The 24,578-nt window shown below is 34.7% G+C and overlaps 1 protein-coding gene across 5 annotated transcripts in view; it reads right to left on the bottom strand.

Annotated features, from left to right (window-relative positions):
* The window catches only part of PHF14 (PHD finger protein 14), a 161,078-nt gene that overhangs the window by 69,736 nt on the left and 66,764 nt on the right, over positions 1–24,578 (bottom strand). For all 5 annotated transcript variants that reach the window (XM_059476047.1, XM_059476039.1, XM_059476056.1 and 2 more), the window contains 2 exons: positions 23,672–23,722; positions 23,393–23,514 (listed from right to left, as the gene is read on the bottom strand). In XM_059476047.1, the coding sequence (XP_059332030.1) occupies positions 23,393–23,514; positions 23,672–23,722 (173 nt within the window). The remainder of the gene's footprint in view (positions 1–23,392; positions 23,515–23,671; positions 23,723–24,578) is intronic.

Raw genomic sequence — 24,578 nt, 5'->3', positions numbered from 1 at the left:
AATGGAGTCAAAGATCAGCTGCCAGTCCTTCACTGCCTTCCCAACATCTCGTATCACAGGAGATGATAGTTCTGCTCAGTTTCACTTTTTATGTCTAGTCTATATAATTCCAGAGTTTAAGAGCTTTCGGGTGTCTATAGCAGCAGCAACATTCAGGCCACCCTGAATGCACACCAGACATGCCTGCAGAAACATTTTCAGAGAAAACAAACTGACCCTCAGTACCAGTCACTTTCAGTTCTGTTGACAGTAATTGATACAGAGTATCTTCTCTGTAAAATTACGTGTTCCAAAAATGGTAAGTAATTATGACTTCATCTATCAGTAAACTCAAAAGCATAAGCTCAATAAAGATATGTACATTTTATATATTACACAGCTTTGTATTATGAGTACTGTCACTCAGTGTAACTGTTTCTGTTAATATGAAGACCCTGTACCCCTTCTTAAGTATTGTATAAATATATACTAGCATACCATTAATCTTACAGATCAAATATTTTATTGGAAATAAAAATCTAAACTTCCTTTGAATGCAGAACTTGCTTATTATTTACAGACCATAATTTGAGAAACATTTTAACTAGCAGAGCCGTATAAATAAATTAGATTATAATCTTCATTTGAAATAAAAAACCTGAATAGATTCTTTTAAAATAAAAGAAATGGTGGAAAGGATATTTTCCCCATTTCAGTATCTAAATCAAAGTCTTAAGTTGTTATTATTATATAATAATATTATAATTGTTTTCTTTATTTTTACAGAGAAGTAGATTAAGTAATTTATTGGGTTGCCTCTTTATCAGTGGGTAGGGATGAATTTTGTCAGATAAATCTAAATTTTACTTAACTTCACTGTTTCAGTTTCAACACTGGACAGTCAACACCGAAGTCACTGGACTGTACAGTTTTCATACTGTTTTCTGTGAAAATACAGGCCTATGCCTTTAAGTTAGCCATCAGTTATCAGATACTTTATTGATATCTGTGAAGCATTTAGAAACTTCTGTATGATTTCAATATGCTAAAATCTAAGCATGACTATCACAAATGCTACAAAGCAAGTCAAGGTTAGAATTCTGGTTTCTTGCTCTGCTCCTCTACCAAGCACAAATATAAAACACAGATTCAGGGCTAGGAGATGGGCATTTTTTTCCTCCTTTCAAAGTAAATCATTCTTCAACATATTTATAAGGGTTTTTTCCTCTCAAAACTCCCACTCCCAGAAGCCTTAGAACTGTAACAGTTCTACTGTGAGACATTCAAAAGTCTCTACAGGATCACAGGGAATCTCTTCATCAAGTTCTGTATATCACAGTCCACGTCAAAACCTGTGCTCCTATGCTTAAGAAATCAATTATGATCCACTTTTATTTATAAATTAGATTGAAAATATTAATGACACTAATGATATTTTATGGCTTATTGGAACATTGAGTCTAGAAACGAAATGAGGTGTAAGTACAATCTCTTACCACTGCTATGGGTTAAAATTACAGAAGAATTCACCACTTCTGCATAAGGAAGACCACAGAAAGCTGTATCATGGTTTTGGAAGAGGAAGTATTGGCTTATCAAAGGCACTGCTAGGCTGAATATTGCAGGAAGTTGTCATGAGAGGGAAGGCTGCCCATTGAAAGGGGCATTTTTAGAAGAAAATTTACTCAGAGCTCAGAGAAATAAAGCAGAAGGGGCTATATGTATGTGATGCCTTTGAGCTCAATCCATCAACAAGCACAGTGAAAATTTGGCCTGAGACCTCAGCCCACAGCAGGAAAGCAATGGTCTAGATCATTTGGATATATTCCAGTCCACAGGAATTATTCAGTGTTTCTGAAATGGATGTTTGTTATGTCTGACAGATTCCAGTGTAAGATCTAAGAAACACCATTGCAGCCAAGGCAGGACTCTGAAAACTGAAAAATCCTAAGATGAGCCCATCTTAAAGAGGTGAGATATGCACAATAAAAAATTATAGTAAGCAGTACCTAGGAAATCATGGGTTGGTCAGCCCTGTCCCTGTACTGGGAAAGATCAAGGGATCCATTGCCAAATACATGAAAGTAACTGAGAGCACTCAGCAAAAATTTAAGAAGGGCAGAGGGGTTGCTCATATTTGAAATGACGAATGACATGCTCTGTGAAAGAGGGAAGAGCAATGCTTGCAACACACCCAAAGGTGTCCAGTATAAGGCTTTTCTATCAGTCTGGTACAGCACTTTCCTGTACCAGAAAACAAGGCAGGCTGAATATGTTGAAAGCCAGCTGGAGTCAACAGAAGGCAATAGCTGGAGCTGTAGATGCTGTCCAGTAACTAAGTACCCAGGGAGCCAAGAGGAGAGAACTGGTGCATCAGACACAGCATTGCCAGCCAGGCAAGGCGGGAATAGTCCCGCTCTGTCCTGCACTCACCTTGAGTGCTGGGGGCAGTTTTGGGTGCCACAATTCATAAGAAAGACATTAAGTTATTAGACAGTGCCCAAAGGAAGTCAATGAAGATGGTGAAGAGCCCTTAGGGGAAGCTGTATGTGGAGGGGCTGAGGTCACTTGGTCTGTTCAGCCTGGAGAAGAGGAGACTCAAGTGAGACCTCACTGCAGCTACACCTTCCTTGTCAGGGGAAGATGAGGGGCAGGCACTGATCTCCCCCCTGGTGACCAGTAACAGAACCAAGGAAATGGCCTGGAGTTCTGTCAGGGGACGTTTAAGTTACATATTAGAAAAACATTCTTCACCCAGAGGGTGGTTGGGCACAGGGACAGGCTCCCCAGGGAAGTGGTCACAGCACCAAACCTGGCAGAGTTCAAGAAGTGTGGACAATATGATCAGGCCCCTGGTGTGATTCTTGGGAATGGTCATGTGCAGGGCTGGGATTGGACTTGATGATCCTTAAGAGTCCCTTCCAACTCAGCATACTCTGTGATTTTGTGGCTCACAGTGCTACCAAACTCTCATTAGTTGAGAGAGGGAGGGCTCTCACCACGAGGGCTCACAGCCACAACCTGCAGCTTAGGAAGTTTAGAGGGGACATCAGCAGATGCCTTTTCAGCACAAAGAATTGTGCAGTGAGGTTGGGGTACTTATGTCTCAGCTCTGTGGGAACAAACACATAAGAAGCTACGATAATTTGTCCTTGATATTCTAAAAGCCTTCATTTCCAGCACTAGAAAGCATTGCCAGTTCCTGTAGTCAGGATGGGAAGCCATGATGCTGAATAAAATCCTGTGATGCCCAGTGCATGAGTAAGTAGTGGATTTCTGTCAGTTATAAGGGATAAGAAATTTCCTTTCCAACCCTCTTACAGATAATATCTGGCTCTATGTAAGACAATAGTGCACTATAAGAGGCACTGGAAACTGATTTATAATCAGTCCTGTTGTGCACAACTAGTAAAATATTGTGTCCTTGATGCCATCTTAAAATTCAATGGCACTAGTCATATTAAAGGCCCTTTTCTTAAGACTGACAGATGATTTCATATTCTACTGAAACCTAGACACTATAAACATTTCATCAAATAAAAGCCAGAAGAGGTTATACACATAAGTTTTTTAACTGGAAGCATATCTAAAGCATTTTGATAGCCATCCAAAAAAAAAAACCGACCAAACAAGCAAAACAAAAAAAAAAAAAAAAAAGGCAAAAAAACCAATCAAGCAAAAAGCCAAAAACCCCACAGAAAACTATTATTATTCATTTATATTTACAAGTCCACAATAAAACCTTTACACATAAAGTGGCCTAAGGAATAATTTCACAGATGTGTTTACAAACAAAATAAAGAGTAAGAAAACAAAAGCAGGGGAAATTTAGTGCATTCACTAGAAAAGTTCATACAAATACCTGTATTTTAAAATAAGCACCTTAACATTGGACCTTTTTTAATGGCCATAAAATTTCTCAAGCTGACTGACAGATGTAAAAATGCTTAACTTACAAAGCAAACATTTCATATATTCCATCATAATTTCATAGTTAATTTTCAGTCTTCAGTATTAAAACTTTCTATAAAGATAACAGTCTCTAAGTGGAAATGAACTATTTCTGAAAATGCACAAAAAATTAATTATGATTTTCTTTCACACTAGTACTTAAGCATGCAAAATTTAGGTTTTTTTCCAAAAGAAGCCAGAAGTTAACCAATAGGTATAAAGAATGGATGCATTTTGTTTTATATCATAATCAAGCTAAAAGCTTGATTAAAAATCCCTAAAAGCATTCCTGAAAAGGACTATTTCAACAATATACTTAGAACAACATTTGTTTTAACACAGTTTGTCTATATCGTGGCTGAATGCATGCAAATAAATTTCAGACATAATACATCCATATTAAAAACAATGACAAAGATAAATTGTATTATATACAAAAACCTATTAATTAATAGCATTTAACACCATGCCAGAAGTTTGGGAACAGTGTGCCAATAAGATGTTCTGTTTGTGAAACTCAGTGCTAAGTATTAATGAAATCACTTTCAAAAGAACTAAAAAAGTTCAGTGAAATCAAATACCACGATGTCCCTAGTGACAAGCTTACTTAAAATTTTTCTTAAATAATACAATAAAGGACCCTTAAGAAAATTATTTCATCATGACAAAAAGTGAAAGTCAAGTAAAATATTATGCAGATTTTTTGCAATGTCATTACCACATACACAACTGTATTCGAGAATATTACTTTCAGCACGTCCACCAATAACCTAGTCTAGATAAAGCATGAAGTTTGTTTCAACTGAATCAAAAGAGAAAACTACCTTTGTAGATAGGAAAATAATAATTTGTTTGGATATACATATTCCTATTATATTATGTCTTGGAAGTGAAATCTATATGTAACAAACCTAAACCAAATGAAACCAGTAGGAAGAAGGAATGTCTCACCCTGTAACATGCTGGGCAGAAGGTGAATCAAATTATTCCATTTGCTATTTAATTTCACCATTTTCCTAAACTTTTGTTAGTGCTGTTGTAGGGCACTTTCAGTCAGATCAGTAACACTGGTTCCCTCTAAAAAATGTCAGATCTTTAGTCCAGGCAGAAATTAAACAACTTTTAAAAGCAATCAAAAGGAGGCTTAGGCTTAAATGAATTTCAAACAATGCATCTATAAAAATTTCTATCTTTAAAACTTTAATTTGTGAGAAAAAAATGAAATAAAAAGAATATTATCTATCATCCTCCATGACTTTGGAACTACAGGGTAGATTTAGCATTTTGTCTTATTAGTGGTCATAGTCATTGTGAAATGTCCTTGCTCCTCCATATTCCTTTTCAGTATTTTTTCCTCTCTAGAAGAAAATAACACAGAATGTGACTCTATCAACCCATTAGAATGAAAGGCAGACAAAAGGTAAAAATGATGGAAACAAAGAAGTTGAAGAACTCAATTTCAGAAAACTACAAAGTGCTTGAATCTGTGACTAGACTTTACTAATTTCTGAAATATCTCCTCTCATACTCATTTTTGGAGAACAGAGGATAACAGAAAAAATGAAAATATTCCAAACTACTCAGCTAAGTTATTTTTTTATTAATAGGTCAAGATAGATGAACAACAGCATGCAGCATCAAGGAAAATGTCTAACAAAACATGGAACTTCAGAAAAAACCCCCTTTTTAATGAGGGGTGGGGATTTATTAATTAATGAATGAAGTTGTATATCAACACTGGTCTGCATTTAGAATAAAGAGTTTTAAAGTATACAAAATAAATACATTGGAACTGTAACTATATAAGTAATGTTAATTATGCTTTAGCACAGTTTTTTTCATTAAGGCTTGCTATTCATACTTTTTTCTTTTTAATAAATATTTCTTTGCTACTTTTGTAAATGTTTTATTATAATTTTGCAATCATAATAAATATCTTCTGCTACCTGTAACAGTGAAGTAGTGAAAAAAAATTTACTAAGATATCATTTTCCAGTCACCCACTCCCCATTTCAGTGTCACTGACTTGTATTGACCATAGCAAACTTCTCATTTTCACAGAGGATGCCTATCCACAACTATCCCTCACTGGTTCTTTAAACAGTTTCAGTATCCTCCCTCCTTTGACTATGTGGTTTTCTTGTTTCAGTGTCTTTCTCTAATCAGTCCAACTTTGCACAAGTCCTGAAGCTTGAATAGCCTGGATTTTGCTGCCTCTGCACACTATTTAAATTCTATTTTTTTACATTTACCATCCACATTCAGGTCCTTCTCTAGTCCTAGTCCCACCATGATCTCCATACTGGGCTGTACCAGACAAACACAGCTCTAAGCTTTGTCTGTCTGTAACCCAAGGCCCTGTTTCATGCAGCACATCTGCAAGACTTTGGCTTAGCTTTACTGAAGAAACAAGTGTTTAGTGCAAATGCTAAACTCTGGTAGGTGAGTAAAAAATTTCACCATGCCTGTTGATATGAAATGATACAGAGTAGTGACTTAAGAGGAAAAATAAACAAAACAAAAGACCCCATGAACATTAAACCCTGAATACAGTGGAGAATCGGAGGATGGCAATTCAGCTAGGTAAGGATCAGCCTGGTCCAAGGAGCAGCAGGGGCTGAAATATCTTCACCTTACCAAACACTGCCTGACCAGCAAAGTTACATCACACATCAGCACTGGGTGAGATATTCATACTGATGCTTAGCCTAGCAAAATGCTACTCCTCACCACAAACGACTGCTGTGGATTCTTGAGTTCTGCACATCCTGCTCACATCTCTCATCAACGACAAAAGATGACCCAAAAGAAGGGAAGTGACACACGTCTCAACATTCACTGCCCCACTTTACTCTTATCACCTAGTGCAGTATTACCAGTCATGGATACTGTCCTTAACATCTTTCTTCTCAATCTACATTTCTGTTCCCTGCAAGTCTTGTAGCAACTCCAACTGTAGGGATAAGTACACTCAAACATCCCACAGCACACCAAGCACAACGACAAATGATCTAAAACCTGCCATACCAGGACTCTGAAACTATTTCTATCACAACATCCTTCAAAGTTTCCTTTTTCTCAGATTTAATGAATAAATTTCTCCTCTGTCCTTGGGAAAGAAAGGGAGGTCTTCGCCAAAATTCAATTTACTGATCAAAGACTTCAATTCACTTTTCTTCTTAAAGGTATGGGGAGAGGGACACCTGGGCAGACAAGACATTTACTCAAATCTCACCTTAAAAATTTTGCCTGAAAACATCCAGCCTAAAAGCCTAAAAGATACATAAGAGACATGAAGAATTCTGAGTCCAAGTGATTTAAGTTTTACAAGTTTTTCCAAGTTTTAAAATAAGAAACTGAAAATGGGGTCTGGTACCACAATTATTACTACTTCCCAGTGTAACTAACTTTCATCTGTATCAAGACTAGTTAAAAAATTCCAGAGAGTGGAACTTTGCTAAGTTCCAGTCATGGACATTTTGCTTGATCATTTCCCCATTTCTACTTTTGCTGGCTGTGAGTCAGTATTTCCTAACATTGTCATTGTATAGAATACTGTCTAGAATACACATAATCCATCATTCTTGATGGAACTGAGTGGTTAGATTTCCCTAATTCAGAAACAGAAATCAAAGCATGAATTTGAAACAAATGAATTGAAGCTAACATTCTAAAAGAAGAACCAAACTTTCATTAAAATGTCCTCCTGAAAAAAACCCAAACATTTTTTAGCTCATTCAACAATGACTTCTCTAATTAATTCCAGATTTTTTCCCTTGTTGACAAAGACACAAAGTCTCAAATACAAAGGCCAACATAACCTGAAGCACTGCCTTTCCCAAAGGTCTGGTGGCCAAGACTGAAGGAATTCTTTTGCCTGTTTTGCCATTTGTATAAACAATGACAATGGTGCTATCTCTCACAAAATAGCGAAATTAAAAATAACATATAAGACTGTATTAACATTCACAATTCTGGGGCTGGCAGAAAACATAAATACACTCAAGCTACTGAAAAAAACAACTACAGCAATATTAAATATTTTCCATTTTCTTCAACTTACTCATTAACAGTATGTATTAAGCTCATTGTCAACTCATTAATTTTGTTTATGGTGACTAAAATTATGTTTTGAACCTTAGCAATTTAACTTATAAAACCTACCAGGCTTCACATGAACTTTTCTACATGTAACTGTCAAAGGAAACCTACTTCAAAAATCTGGAACATGGATTAATCTACACTGAAAATACTGCGCTGCTTAATTTCAGAGTTGTATCAATCTTTACAACAAAAAAACTAACCACCCATAGATACGCTTTATACAAACTTAAATACAAAAATGGAGGAAGCATGGCAATTTTTTGAGGCATCTTGTCAAACAGTGAAACTAGATTTGAATGAAATATTAAAGTATTTTTAAAATGGGGATGAGACAATAAGAACTTAATAGTTCTTATTCAATTTAAATAGAATTAAGTACATATAATATTACATGAAGTTTCAAAATAAAAGCCTTTTAAAGTTTTCAACATGAAAGTATTTCAAGCTAAAACTTTCTGTTTTCTATATTAAGCAGACCAACACCTTAACTAATAATTATTATATACTACATAAAAAAGCTTATACAGAGATATAAGCTTCTACCTACAATGTGAAAAAGAGGCCACAATAGTTTTGGGGTAGTTTAGGAATTCACGGCACAAAGTGTTCAGATCAGGTCTCCAAGGAACTAGAAGAAAAAACCTTGCTGTTAGTACTCTTCCATCACTCCACAGAAAGCCAACTGCTGTATTCCCAGCTTTGCTTGGAATTAAGGGAGTAGAAAGTTTAATGCTTAGCGTGTGTAAAAACTGCACCTACTACCCTACTTTGTGGGCTACTTCAGAACCCACAACAAGGGATGCAAAGGATATTAAAGGCTGACAATCCTCCTGCCCTCATGTTCTCCATGCCCCATGAGGGACCTTATCCTTCTAGTGCACCACCACCAGATTTTCCCTCCTCGTACTTCGCACTTCTTTTTTAGCTAAGTGTGGAATTTTAGCTGCGACATTATTTATGATTTTCTGGGGTTGGCAGAATTGGCAAAGAGCCTGTTGAGTTTTTTGAGTTTGGTGTCTCAGTGTGCTGCCAGGTTAGGTGATGAGGCTTTTTTTAATACAATTTGACAGGTGACCCCTCAAAGTTATTGCTAGGGTGATATTATAATATAGTGAATTTAGAAGTGCATTTAAAAAATTGACTTTTCAAAGAGAGCAGAGGAAGGGAGTGGAACTGTGGATGTCTTACCTGAACCTACATAGCGGAACCTCAAAATAAAATGCAACTTCCAGTGGAAAACCATAAACATTAGCATTGATAATTCTCGAGAATATTGCTCAATTAATTCAGTTTTTAAACTACAACTACAAACTACAGCTGTGACATGACTTTCCCAAGACATGCATTTAATAAGCAAAATTACTTTCTCATTCTTCAGTAGTGTTCTGAATGCTTCCTATATTGACTACAGGAAGATGTTTCTTTCATAACAAACTAAATTTTACCTTTTATATATAACAGATTTTTTTTAAATGGTTTACTTTTAAGGACAATAAATATACTTTTTCTTTTGACTTAGCACTGATGGAATCACACCAAGAACACTGCATCCAATTTCAGGGTCCCCAGTACAAAAAACATAATGGAGTTACTGGAGTAAGTCCAGCAAAGGGACTATGAAGATGACTGGCTGGAGTAAATGTCACACAAGAATAGGCTAAGACTGGAAATTATTTAGTCTGGAGAAGAGAAGGCTCAGCAAGAATCTCCTCAGTGTTTAAAATACCGGTCAGGGGAAGGAAAGACAGCCACAATTCTTAGGGGTGCCCAGTGATAGGACAAGAGGCAACAGGCAAAAAACTGAAATAAAGGAGATTATTAAATATAAGAATGCTTTGGGGTTTTTTTTCACTCTGAGGAGGAACAAGCAACAGAACAAGTTGTCTAGAGAGGTTGCAGAGACTCCATCCTTGGAGATATTCAAAACCCCACCAGATCCTGCCCTGAGGAACCTGCTATCCGACTTGTTTTGATTTGGGGGGCTCAGACAAGACCAGCTCCAGAGGTCTTCTCCAATCTCAAGCATTCTGTGACTCTGTTCTTAATAAAAGCAGAAATTATTTAGAAAACCTTTCAAATTTAAAGAAAATTGAAGTCCTGCAGTTTACTTATTGTTCTTTAATGTGAAAAACTAAGATTACCACTAGAGTTTTAAAAGCCCACTGGTTTTCTTATCTCTTTTTCACAGCAAGTGTTATTAAAAGAACTGTCAGTAGATACCAGCAGACAGGCTGTTTTTATGTAAATTTAAACAATTTTTACTATGACAAAATAGCGCTTTTATTTTTCCTCTTTTCATCTGCTCTGTTTTTTTAGACATTAAACTGCTGCTTTTGCAGTTTTTACATACCCATAGTTGCACATTCTCTCCAAAATGCAGAGACACTTCAAATAAATATTACTGTTCTCATCACTCAATAAAACTACTAAAGCTAGCAGTACTGATTTTACTCAAGCAACCTTAATTTCTTAACAGATATTACATTTTTCTTTCAAAAGAGGACATTTAAGTACTTTTTCCTCAAGTGATTTTTTTAAACATCCCTCTACAAACTCACATACACTATGGCAGTTAAAAGCTTCATCAAGGGGAAAAAATCTAAAACTTCCTTTCTCCTCCTGTCATTTATTAAAAAATGGTCTTCAATCCTGAAGCAAACAGCTAAACAACTAAGGTTATCCTTGTCACTATTTCTTATGCTGTTACTGAATCCTGTTTGTTGCTCTTTCTGAACATGTACAAAAATCAGCTGTTCTTTTTCAAGGCTGATCTTTTTTGTCCCATTTTGTACCATTCTCAAATAACTTAACTTTTTCTTTTCTCAATTCCTGCGTTGTGCAATGTTAACACAGAATATGCACTGCCAGGAAGCTGTCCTCAGCAGGGTCTAGACTGGATCTCTTCTAGCTTTCATGTGAAATTTTTGCATTTTCAGATCTTTGTTCATGATTTCAAGGTTTACAGGATTTGAAAACTCGTTTCTCCTCCATTCAATAATCATTTACTCTCTGCCCTTCTTTTGTCTTATTTCCTTTTCTCAGTTTCCCAGAAGCTCTGTCTTGGGCAGCATTTCTATATTTTCCCATTTTTCTAAAAATACTTCAAGAAATACATATAATTTAAATAGAAATATAATTTAAATATCCTAAATGTCTCAAAACCAGTTGAGGTTCTAAGTAAAAATTTCCATGGACTTGCACAGACTCCTGCCAATTAAGTCAGCAGATGGAATATTCTATTCCATCAACTTAGTGCCAAGTTCAATAAGCACTTATAAAGCACATTTTACTTCCAGAAAATTCTTCCACAAATCTCCTCATGTAGTCAGAGTTTCTATACAAGTTACAAGACAGACAATTCAGAAATGCATATAGATTCTGTTCCCTCAGAAATAGCCCTAAAAAGGAAATGAGAATCAAATTCACAATTACAATGGACCTCACAATTTCATAAAGACAGAGTTTAGAGATAAATTTTTTTGTTTCTTTAATTTGCCTTTCTCCAGGCACAAACCACAAGTCTGGGTCTCAGACAAGACAAGTCTCAGACTTGGTTGTGCTAATGAGCATGTTTTCAGTGGGATGCAAAAATGCAGGCATGAGTCCCATCCATTAGCTGTTATGTTTTATTCACCAGGAACACTGAACAGAGATGGGAATGCCTAACTAAGAAGTCCATATCAAAAGGTCCAAAGAGACTTCCATTTTGAGTCCTGGGAAGGCTTAATACAGGCATACTTATAGAATAAAAGATTTAACTCCTCTCCTCTATTTCTCTAGGCAGCAACATCAGCACAAGGCATAATTTGTCTCTGACTTTTACTAACAAGAACACTTTAAAAAGCTATTCAAATTTATGAGATTTTTAAACCCAAGGATAAACTCTGGCCACAGTTTACACTGAAGTGAGCATTTAAATCCATACAATATTTTCTTACCAAATTATAATCAAGTTTCTGCTATGCAATTTTGGTGCTGCTATGCTAGCTTTTATTGCTGTATTAAATTGTTAGCAAACAGCTAGAGGCTGCCAGAACAATTTCATAACATCTATTTCATTTTTAATAGTCCTTTGCACAAAACAGCTCTGAAATTATTGTTTACATATTATGGTCAAATAAATGCCAACAAATTCTATTGTTTAGCTTACTGCCATTAGGATTTTTGCAATTACTTTAGTCTTTATTACAACAGTATTTTTTAGAATTTAATAATTTAACTATCAGTCCACTAATATCACTGAATTATATTTGTTTTTACTTCTCATGCTAAAACTGAGTGATTCTTCAACTTTTAAGTATTGGTACCACTTTCACCTTTGGCTATCACTACCATTTCAGCTTCCTCTCAAAAACAAAAACAAACTCCTCAAAACTGGTTTAGCATATGTAGGATGCTGAAGCTTTTAGAAAGTCCTGAAGTGTTACCAGATGCCATGCAGTTTTTCCAATTCTACTTTTAAAATCCAAATGTACACATTAGTTTTCAGGAGAAGGAGAGAGCTAGTTGCTAGTGTTTCACTTCTAGTTACAAATATTTAAATTACAATGAACTGAGGTTCTCTTCCCAGAAGTTAAGACTATTTTGAATTTGTCAAAGTCAGCATGCTTTTTTGGTCAACGATTAAATAATGTGACAAATATATTCCAACATACACATTTTCTTTCAAGTAAGTTAACTGTATATACAAAATTCTGTTTATTTTCAGTGACTTTGCAGTCACTGAAAATAAACACAGATGCCCCCTCATGGAAACCGATTAACTTTCAATGACAAGAACCATCATCCAACACATTGAAATTGGATGGGAGAAGGATAAAATAAACGAGGTGCCAAGAAAACTTCACACATCCTTAAGAAAACAAAAGCAAAAGCTGTGTTTTTCAAAGATAAAATTCTATACTGTGCTAGAAACAAGCAAGGCTTTTCATCAGCTCTGAAACATGAAATAGAAAGCTGCCAAAGGATGCATGAACCACACTTTAGACAAGTAATTCTTTTGTCCGAGTATTCTTACATGTATTACTTTAGATGCAGACAAGCTCCTGTACAGCATGAATGGAGAGCAGCTCTCTGCTTCCTCAGTCAATAAAATTTTATCCTTTTCCAAATGACAAGTGTTGACCCTTCATTGTATCATGTCTGCCCATGGTTTGCTCCCTTCTACAATCACTTCTAGCAATATACATCAAAAATGACAGGCAGAAATAACTGTGCTGCATGTGCTGTGTTATATAGCTGATGTGTAAGATTTCTGTGACTGTTAATTAGAAAGGATACTTTACTGAATTAGCATACTTGGTGTGTAATAACTGCAAAGCAGCAACATAAATTAATCTTACAGATCAAGGTGTTCAATATTGATGCCGGAGATAAGTGTATTTCTTTTCCCCCCACAATTTGTACAATCCAACGTCAGAAACAATGTATATTTAGAGGGCTTTTGGTTTTGACTTTAAAGCAGAGATTTCTGTATTAGAATTCAAATGCTTGGCCACCCTCCCACTACTTTCCTAACCCAACTTTTGTTTCTTTTTAATAAGAAAGGAAAAAGTCAGCAAAACAAAATGTCAACATTAAATCATTTCACAGCATTTTGTGTCAGAAATGTAATGGAAAATGTGCACATCATGGGAAAGGTTACTGTTCTTCCAGAATATCTTTTCATTTGGTTCAGGGCTCATCCTTCTACATAACTGTGCAGGCACTACCGATGGTTGTTCTCCCTGGGCTTAATTTGGCAGTTGAAGGATTGTGGCATTTTCAGGAAACCACAGTGCAGTGATTTTAGTGGTTATCCATCTGAAAGTGATGCTATGATTTAGAATAATTACTCTGTTTATGTGCAATGGTAAAAGTCAGTTACTACACCATATTCCAATGTCAGCTTACACTTTACCTACTGTTTCCCTAATACAACATCACATCATATGTCCAAGGGATCTGTCCAAGTCAGAATTAGAGGGATTCAGTGCTCCTGTTCCTCAGCAGTAAGTGCACGTGCATTGCAGTAACACTGATGTACTTTAACTGACAATTGGGTAAGGGAAGGAGCAGGAAGGAATGGGATGAACTCAGCTAGTTAATCAAAGCACTGCACATTAATTTACACTTGACCTTTGCATTGTTACAACCACTGATATGAAAAACAGAAACATATTAGTCTTTGCTAAGAGCTTTTTCATATTCTTGAAGAAAATGTGAGCTTTACTTCTTTTTTTCTTGCATATCCTTCCCATATCCTTTCTTCTCAGAATTAAATGAATTTTTAGCCCTTTTTCAAGATGAAATCTGTGATAGGCTTAAATATTTATCTGTGACTTTATAACTTTACGCAAGACAGAGTGGCAAAATTCTTAAACTGCATGTTTCTCATTTCCACAAGACAATATTCAAAAAACACTTATTCAAATGACAACATACGAAAAAATCTATTCAAGGGTAGATATTTAGGAAGAAAAATCTCAAGAAGACTGAGATTGTTACGAGGTAATGAAGTACTACTTGGAATATTCAGTGATACTAAATTCCTATCTTAATACAGAATCTTGTCTTTGGCATTTTAAGTGGCTTGAAGCAAATCAGATGCAAAAATTTAACTTCATTGAGACAAGAATGTTAAGGAATGACACAGAGTAAGTAATAGTAATAGTCTCAGCTGTTGTAAACGAGATTCAGTTTTACTAATTGAAAGCAAAGCAAAATCTGAATCCAACCTTGTATATGGCACAGATTAAAGAAATTAAAATCAATTTTTAAAAATCCACAAAAATTACAAATTATGCAAAAGAAAGGAACAAAACTAATAACGAGGCAGAAAAAGAAATGAAAAATATATAACTCTATTTTACCAAATCCTAAATTTTGCGTACAGAAAAAGTATTACTTTAGTAATAGCCATTAGTCTAGATTATTCCATCTGTAACTTCAATGACCACACTAGCAGGGAACTATGGTAAGACAAGTAGACCAAATCTAGTGGACATCAAATTCATGCTGAAGTACAGGAAATAAACCCTACAATTCTATTCCTTTTCCCAAAAACCAGACATTTTATAAGAACATTGATATTAATGTCACATTACTCAAATTATCTATTTAGATGCTTTTATAGGTAAATTATTTCAGCTATTTCAAAATAAAGTTCAATATTAAAACCAGATTTTTTTCTTGTTATTTACACTGCCAAAAAACCAATGTTTACCAAATATATTCTAACACTGAAGAAGCTTTACGGCTAAATGGGGTATTTATTGTTCTTTTTAGTTTTTTTAACTGTTTAAAACTATTTTCTCCAGTAAGAAGCTTTGCCTATAGCACACTTAAGCGAAAAACAACAATAATATCCCAAATACATGTAGATTATCTACAGCCTCTCAGGGAATACTACTATATGTAAGATTCTTAATTTACACCCAAATTAGCAAAAAATTGTATGCAACTGTGCTGCATTGATTTATTAATGAAATTATTGCCACTAATGCAATTAAAACCATATAATGGTATTATATGCCATATTAATTATGTGAAGAATAGCTCTGGTCAATGCTGAGAAAAGTGACTCAATATCCTTAAGCTCACTGTACTCTAGCTGCTTTTCATATATGGGCTTCTTGGGTAGAGCAAAAAACCCCAAAACACACAAACCCCCCACTCTCACACTGTTCCAAGACAAAATTAATTTTGAATACTGTAGCTGAAGTTTTGCACCCAAACTGCAGGTCACCTACTATCAAAACCCCACACAGAGTAACTAACCACAGATCAAAGACTTGGAGAAGTACTGGGTAGCAGTAACAAAAATGGTAAAAAACACAAGTGGAACAGAAAACATTATTCTTTTGCATATTAAGATTTCCTTCTCAGACAGCCCATAATTTACACTACAGTTATGTGAAGAGATATTTAATTCAGAAAACTGACTGCACAGATGCTCACTTGACACTAATTGCGACAAGTCAAAACTGATGCTGTAACACAGCATTTAAATGGTTATTGTCTCCTGCCACAGTCTTCTACCACATCATTTTATTACCTGGACATGAAAATTCTCATGTCATAAATTTCCTAACTATAAATTTCAGTCTTGTGGCTTATGAAGCAATGGCTCAGTTTAACAATGCAAAACAACTGAATTGGTAATGAATTTGACATTTGCTTTCTGAGCATGCTGTACTATGAAATATTCTGATGTGGATAAGCTCGCTGCACTGAAAGTGACTGAAACAGGTTGGCCAGAACAAAAAAGTAAGTGACACATTCAAATCCCAACAGAACTGAATTATTTGATGCAATGTGATGTAACAAAAAAATCATAAGAATACCCACAAAAATAAGAAGCTGCTGACCCCATCCAGGGAGGTATTTGTGCAGTCATAACGTACTACTGGTAACCAGACTGGGAAATAATTTGATAAGTCATCAGTCTCTCCTCTTCCATCACAAACTGCAATTTCAAAATTTGCATCTTTTTTAATGAAATAATTTTAATCTTCTGAAAAAACAGCTCATTCAGTGACTGCTTCATCTAAAGCATTCACTCATTACTTATAGCCAGGAACTTTTATATTGTATTTTTTAATTTTAAAAATTATTATAAATCCTAGTAGTTATTAAATACAAGAAAAGGAGCAAAGGTCTCTGATACATGCATTTCCTAGGGCAAGCAGAAAAATAATAAATTTAATCTTGAGATATATAGCTGTCTGGGGAACAGATTACAACTGCAAAATAGAGTTTCAAGCTGTAATTTACAAACCCATGATTGCAGTAAAGACTTGGTCAAGCAGCTGTAACTGAAGGGAAAAAAAAGATAATCATATATTAAAAGTTCAATAATGAAAAAATGGTAAAACATTATTTATTAATGGAAAACAAAGTAAACTTGTAGAAAGATTCTCTTACTTACAAGTGGTTATCTTGTTGCATATTTCTGAAGCTCATGACACTGGTACAGAAGCTTTCTGTATCAACATACTTCCAATATCAATACTAAGAACTACAATTACAATTACGCTAATACCTGAGGAGAATAAACCTCTACTGGTCACTAAGTTTCAACAGACTAAAGCCCAGTATTAACCGCAATAAGGTCTGACTGACAGATCAGTAAACAGCCCAGAAAAAAATAGGAAGAAAAACCATTGGGGAATGCTCACATTGATCTCTCCTACTCCCTTCTAAGAGGAACACAAACAAACCAAATCAAATATCACAATAATGCCCCAACAGGGTTTTAGAACTTTCCTAACACTGAAGAAAGACAAATATTCATTTTTCCTCTGTTCTTCCCAGTGTATTAATAGGAAATGTCACTAAATAACCCCCCCAAAAATAAATTAAAAAACCCCTTTTGTGGAGCGTGCAGGGGAATCACTTTCTAATTTTACAGCAGCCTTTGCTGTACCTGCATTTGATCAGAAGGCATGGCAGGCCAGTATCAAGAAACAAGCCAGAGATGGAATATATATCAAAAACCAAAAGATAATCAATAACCAAAGACCTGAACTTCTATTCATTAGATTGTTTAAATTTCCCTAAGAGTTAAGCAGCAAAACAATCAAGGGAAAATAGTAACCTGGGCTTCAATTCATATTTTGCTGTCTCATTTCAGGAAAACAACATACAAGCATACTAAAGAAATCCAGCAGGTACCAGGTAAATGGACTGATGCCTAACCAACAGAAAACCCAAGGGTCTGCCATGCACTTTTTGCAAATGTTCCAGGCATGAGCAGCTTCAGGCAGCTGCACAGCCCAAATCCAAATGCACCCAGCAGTCTGCTTCTAGAGAAGCCCTGAATGACAGCAGTACAAGTTTTATTTCCAGACCTATGACTGACTTGTAGGCACTGGGCAAGAGAGCTTCAGAATGCCTACAGGGTTTTTTTTTAATGTCTGCTCTAGCATATGAATTTATGGAAAGTGCAATGCAATGCAAATTTGGTTTGAATAAAGTCTTCTGTGAAGAAAATGCACATTTGTCATTGTATGTACTACCCTGTTATCTAGAATAAAAAAGAAACACTTTTCAGAAGGCAATACAATGACAAATTACGCAAAAAATGATCTAACAGGTAAGCCAAGCAATTAGAAAAGTTAACTCACAGAATTAATCCCAGTAAATGATATAGCAGAAATAAACTATACAACTGAATGTTACATTTTCTTTCATTCCCTTAGTTTATTCCAATAAAATAATGCATTTCTAATCCTCTGTAACACATAAGATTGCTGCAAACTGTGCCTTAACTAACCTTTTCCTTGTGATTAATCCCTACATTAGTGGTCCTGAACTTCTGCTGTAAATAATAGGCTTTCAATCACTATGATGGACTGTGAATTGTGTTGCAATGCATTTAAAGTCATGAATAATTAATGTACTTGTTCTGGAATAAACTTTGGCGCATGAAGAGATTCAAAACTAACAGCTGAACAAATAAGGAAGAAATCCCTAACTTGAAGTTTGGCATGCTCCTTTGCATGGAAATGTAAGAAATAAAAATGTGAAGATAAACCTATACAAGACAAATACAATTAAGAAAATCTGGTGAGAGACATTTTTGGACAGAATACCTCCAGAGGATTCAAAACAGACTGTCTAGAACAGACTTTCTGTCAAAGCAGAATTAAAGCTGACCACTGTGTGCAGCTAAGCATGCAATCCTTTGCACAGTATAAATGATCATCCTAAACTTGTGATACATACATTTGTAGCACCAGAATTACAGAGGTCACACACCTTTACAAGATTTTTCAGTTATAGTATGATTGGATAACTCATACTGCAGTCAACCTTAGAGTTTATTTTCCTCCATAATTTTTTATTTAGTAAATATGAAACTGCATATATTTTCTTTTTTCTTTCTTTCTTCTCACTTTCTCTGTCTGCCTTGATACAGTGACTATATGTGCAGCACATTAGACTGCTTAAAAAGTAAGAGTATACTGCAAAAAATAAGTACTTTTACATTTAGCTTATTTCCTAGTAAATACATGGATTAAATATAAGTACTACATACATTCTTGATAATTTCCTTTGCAGATTTATGTTTTTTGAATACTTTATAACGAGCATTCAAATCTATGTTTTCAACAAATTCTATTTTCTATTCTTTCAAATACATGACCTTCATCTTTTGTACTCTCTCTATAATGCTGAAGTCAATTCTGCCTCAGTTACTGCAAATCAAATGAAATAGAAAATTCTAAGTTAATTGACAATACAGCAGAAAAACTCAATACAAAAACCACAAAAGAATGTACTACAATATGCTTGCTCTAAATTTTTGGATGAAGAAATTGAATATTTCTCAGAGATTTCCTTAACCTGATTTTGTCCCATACAAGAATGATTCTCCTTCTCTCAAATCTACTATTGAGATGTCAATTTTATCTAATGCACTACATTCCAAAATATCACTCAAGTATATCTTAAAGCAAACAACAGATACTGTATTTAATTTTTTTTAATAGGAGCAGTTGAAAACTGGATTATTTTTTGAGAAGAGGCCACTTCTTTAGAAGTGAAATCATTCAGAAGTCCTCCCTTGAAAATTTTTTAACTGGATTAGCTTGTGGATTCTTCTTTACAAAACTATTCTACACATTAAAATTAGAGAAGTTCATCTTAATTTTTCATTTTACCAAAGGAGATTATACAGTAATACTGTGCTAGAAGCACTTTGTCTGTACAATGCAACCATATGGAGGGCAGGTTTTCCCTATCACATACTGAGCCACCTGAAAGACATTTCTTTATCCATGTTGCTACTAAATATGGTAACATTCTAAAGAGAACTATTGGAGAGCTACTTTTAAAGATTTGCATCAGTGAATTACAGCCTCATTAAGGAAAAAAAAAAACCAAAGCCCAAAAAAAAAACAAAAAAAAAACAAAAAAAACAAACCTAAACAGGAGGTACTTACAAATAAAGCAATTCCTCTGCAAGATCTATCATTCTAAGCAATTCAAGCAAGATTGTAATTAAGCACTCAGGAAAGCTTTTAAATGTCTAAATCATGTATATGACTTCAAATAGTCACAAAATGAAAATAGGAGCATAATATCTAAATGCCTTCTGAAACAAACAGCAAAGGTCAGCTCTAAAAACAAACAATCTTTAAAATTATTTTCTGAGTTTCTCAGAAAATTTACTTCTTTTCTCTTTTTATAAAGTGCTGCATCTTCATGCCTGCCCCATATCAAACCTATCTGTGTCAAATATAAAGTATTTTAAAACCTCCATCTTTTACTACTCTTTCACATAAGTATCACAAGACTAGTCCTTTCTAGTGGATAAAACCACAAAATCTAATCTTTCAGTTCTAGTGCATGCTACTATACTGAAAGAGCCTATCTATATTATCTGATATCCTTGATTAAATAGGCACTATCTTGACATGTCTATAATAATATATATGCTAAACTATTAGCATAAATAAAAGCAACATGTCAATCAATAAGTTTTAGACAAAAGCTTATAATTAAAGATATCCTAATTTTTATCACTATAATCACTAAGGCATAATTTAGTCAATTAATAAAGCATGATGCATCAGAATGAAATGCACTTTTTAAAGATAAATCCTTTCATATTTATTTTTTTTAAACCATATGAACAACAGGTTAAATAAAGCCACTGAACATATAGCAAATAATCCCTTAACCACCCAATGCTACTCAGAAGCACTTGAAATTGTGACTAAAAAACAATTCCAACAGTCATACAGTAAGAACTAGTTAGATTATATTTTTTACCCCAAATTCATTGGTAAATAAATTATTATTATAAATTATAAATTTCTGCTGCATTATTTGAAATATGAAAAAAATCCCTTATCTTCCTCTAATTGTTACTCAGCAAATCTGGAATGAGGGACAAATAAACTTTAGAAGAACCTACAATTTTTAAAAGCAGACTGCCCAAGTGTCAAGTAACCAGCCCTGTTTGTGGTAACAGACAGCAGACAAAGATAGGAGGCTCTTCAAGACTATTCCCTAAATGTGCAGTTTCACCAGTTGCATACTTGTGAAAGTATTAAGTTAGTGAGGAACTTTTATATTCAGAAAAATCTCTTGTAAAATATAACCACAACCCCCCTTTTCTTAGTTATAGATGGGTTAGAAAGAGGGAAAATTAAATCCAGTAATTTTAGTGAAGACCAAAGATGATAATAAAGATCTGAGAAATTTTGGGCTTTACTAACAGATAGTGCCAAACAAACAGATATTGAAAAAATACTTTGTTTTCCCTCCTCAACATTTCTTGCTTGCAAGGAGTCCTAAAACCTTGCATTTAAAACACTATTTCTACCACCACAAAGGAGTCCTGCATGATGGAACAGGGAGGAAAAAGCACCAGAGCAGGCACAGCGTCACTCAGATCACTTTGTTATGATGCAATAGAAAAGAAGCTTCTGAAAACTTTCTCTGACATAGCAACACTGTGGGTCACTCCCCTACATCTTAGACTGCAGAGTTAACATAATTTAGAAATTATCAAAAGTAAGTCTCCACAGTTCTTTAGAAGCAGTGGTAACCTAAACTGGACAAAGTTCAAGCTATTTATAGATATTATTTGAAGAAAAGGAAGTTTTAATTTAAATATTTTTAAAAATTAATAGAGAAAATAGTAAGACTTAAGGAAATATTTTTCAGAGAATTATGAACAAAGGATTAGAACATGAACTCCTTCTCCTATGCAGGAGTACTGTTCAGTACTTAGTAATTACTTGGCCTAACTATGAGGGTGATTTTTAAGAGAACCTATTGGGTTTTGGTATGTAATATGTTTATTTCTGGTCCATCTAAATTACTCCTAAAATCTTTTCCTGTAGTAAGGAAAACACAGCAGTTCTTTCTACCATTATTTCTTAATCACAACTTAAACATACAGCTCCTCATGCCATTTTGTCATCTTATCATTTATGTCCTCCAGTGTGGTATTTTTTACATTTCTTAAAAAATCTTGGAAAAAAAAAAAACTAATTCACTGCCTTTTTCACAGTAAAACACAGCACATGTTTTACCAAGATTCCTTCCCACAACAAAACAGTCTTCCTGTCTCTTTTATTTCTTGTAAACCATAGGGCTTAAGAAAGCCCTTTATCTTGTCACGGGCAGATAAAAACCTGCTGCCACCAGTCCTCATCAGTGGAAATGCATGAGCAATCCCTGTAACATCCCCCTCTCTTTCACAGTCTGGTTCTGAGCAGGATCTAAGATTACCCAGCAGCAGTGGCTTGTCTGTATATGAGAGTCACAGTTACTGATGAGCTTGTACACAGGCACTCTGCCTCCAATTTGGAAATACAAATACACTCTGGCACACAACCTTGGAATTTTATCAACTGCTATGGTAAATCATATGTTGTGGTTGATACTAAAACCAGCTATTCTGAGTATGTACAAGGCATCTGTACCTGTGACACATCCTGATTATAAAGCTGTGTCTTGCTTGCTTATGTCATTAGTGACTCTGACCTTTCTCATAACTGTGACTCCCAGAAATAAACTAAAGTGCTTATTTTGGAGTACTCCTTCCAGTTAAAAGCAACAATTATATCTGACCTAAAGAGAAGAACTTGTCCAGAAAAATCTCATTGAAGCATACAGTACCTAAGTACAATACACTTCTTTAAATTTGAACTTATAAGATCATCCTAATGAAATCTCTGTAGATGCATTTTAAACCCACTTTCTCATTGATAAGGTCCATGATTCTTCTTTCAAGAATTATGAACAGTTTTTATAGCTTTGCAAAGATACTACAATGTGAGCTATAAAAAATCTGCAGAAGTTGTGGTCAATGCTAGCTATTTAACAGCAGCTATTCTATACTTTAATTAGATTTCTGCACCTACTAAAACATCATTCAATGGACTTTTTTCATTTCTTTTTCAGATAAGAAACATGATTATCAAAACCTTTCATGATCTGCATTAATGGAGGTAGCATTAATACCTTTTTAAAAATATAAATTCTTCACAATCCACATTTCAGCTCATAAAATTGTTGATTATTTTAATTTAATTACTTTTAGGATGCTCATGTAGCTTTAATATCATTAAAATGTTGGTTTATCTTTCTCACCTGCTCTAAAACATTGACAATTCACCCTGATGAGAGCAAATTAATTCTCCTGTGTTAGAAAACCAGATTATCTTAGTTATTTAAAATATAAATGTTTTTGGCAGATCAATAAGCAAATCAAGTCAGTATTTCTAATGTAATGTTACTCCTAAATAAGGGGAGGAAATGTATCGTGTTTTCAAAAAGTACATTTTCTTCATCTTAATCATGACAAGTGTTAAAGATGGGACTTTAACTCCCCATAAGGTCAGAGTATCAAACCTACCTGACTAGATTTTCATTGTCTCCAGTGCCTTTGCAGGTAGCACACTCAGTCCTTAAATCCTCTGACTTGGGCTTCTTTTGCATCACAGACTGTCGCTGCCGTCTTTCTCTGGGAATACGTTCCTGTCACAGCAGAAGGCAAAAAGAAAGGAATAGAGGGGAAAGGAGGGAAGGAAAGCAAATATTTTCAATTATGGCATGGAAAGTAACACTTCACCCCCAAGTTTAATTTTTTGTGAAATTGTTAAAAAAACAAAGAAACAAAGCACTATATTCCAACCTCAGCTTTTTCTTCTTCAGGCACAAAGCTTCGTTTTCGTCCTCTAGTTCTCTAGAAGAGAATATATTTAAAATGCAATGTTAGGTAACAGAATGTTTTTGTTATTTATCTATTATTCCTAACAACAAAAACATATCACAAGGAAATAATTTAAAGCATTTGCTACAGAATCACTGCCAGACAACTACACTAATCAGTTTTAGGACGACAGTTTCACATTTTGAATATAAATCTATATAACAAGCCAAAAAGTAAATATATACACTTAAGTATGGTAAGTCTTATTTTTAAAAAGACTGTCACTAGAATTACAAATCTCTTACAGACTTTGCACAAACTTCCCAAAACTAGTAATTTGAATATTGATATGAACAGTGTATTAAAATCACTCACTGAGCACTAAAATGTGCTCTATTTAGAAGCCAAGTGATAAAACTAAAAAAGAAATAAAGAACTTTACCAAAACAGGAAGGCAAAATACCTTACAGATTCTGAGGAGCAACAAGAATTAAAACTTCAAGCTTAGTATAATGGGTATATGGCAAACGCTCATAAAGCTGTAGCATATACCAACATATGACTGGTACACAACAGATCTTTCTTATGATTCTACACAAGAACCAGAAATTTTTTCAGTATTGCAGTTGGCAAAAAAAGTATTAATACCACCAATGTGGAAGACAAGGGGTATCCATGGAGTGTACCAGTAAGCACCAAAGGTTTACATGCACCTTTGAAGTTACTACATACAACGTGCATGAGTTCGGGTTCAGTCACTACATTTTATCTTTGAAACAGCAGCATTACTAACCTGCCAGTGTTATAAAACTGCCACAAGCTGACAATATCACTCTTTCCTTCTTGTACAAAAAGGGAAGTAAATTAGAAGGAATGTGGAAGGAAATCA

The sequence above is a fragment of the Ammospiza nelsoni genome, chromosome 1, assembly GCF_027579445.1.
Source record: "Ammospiza nelsoni isolate bAmmNel1 chromosome 1, bAmmNel1.pri, whole genome shotgun sequence".
NCBI classification, from domain to species: Eukaryota; Metazoa; Chordata; class Aves; order Passeriformes; family Passerellidae; genus Ammospiza; species Ammospiza nelsoni.
The sequence above is the reverse complement of the archived record's forward strand: the minus strand, read 5'-3'. Positions and strand labels throughout refer to the sequence as shown.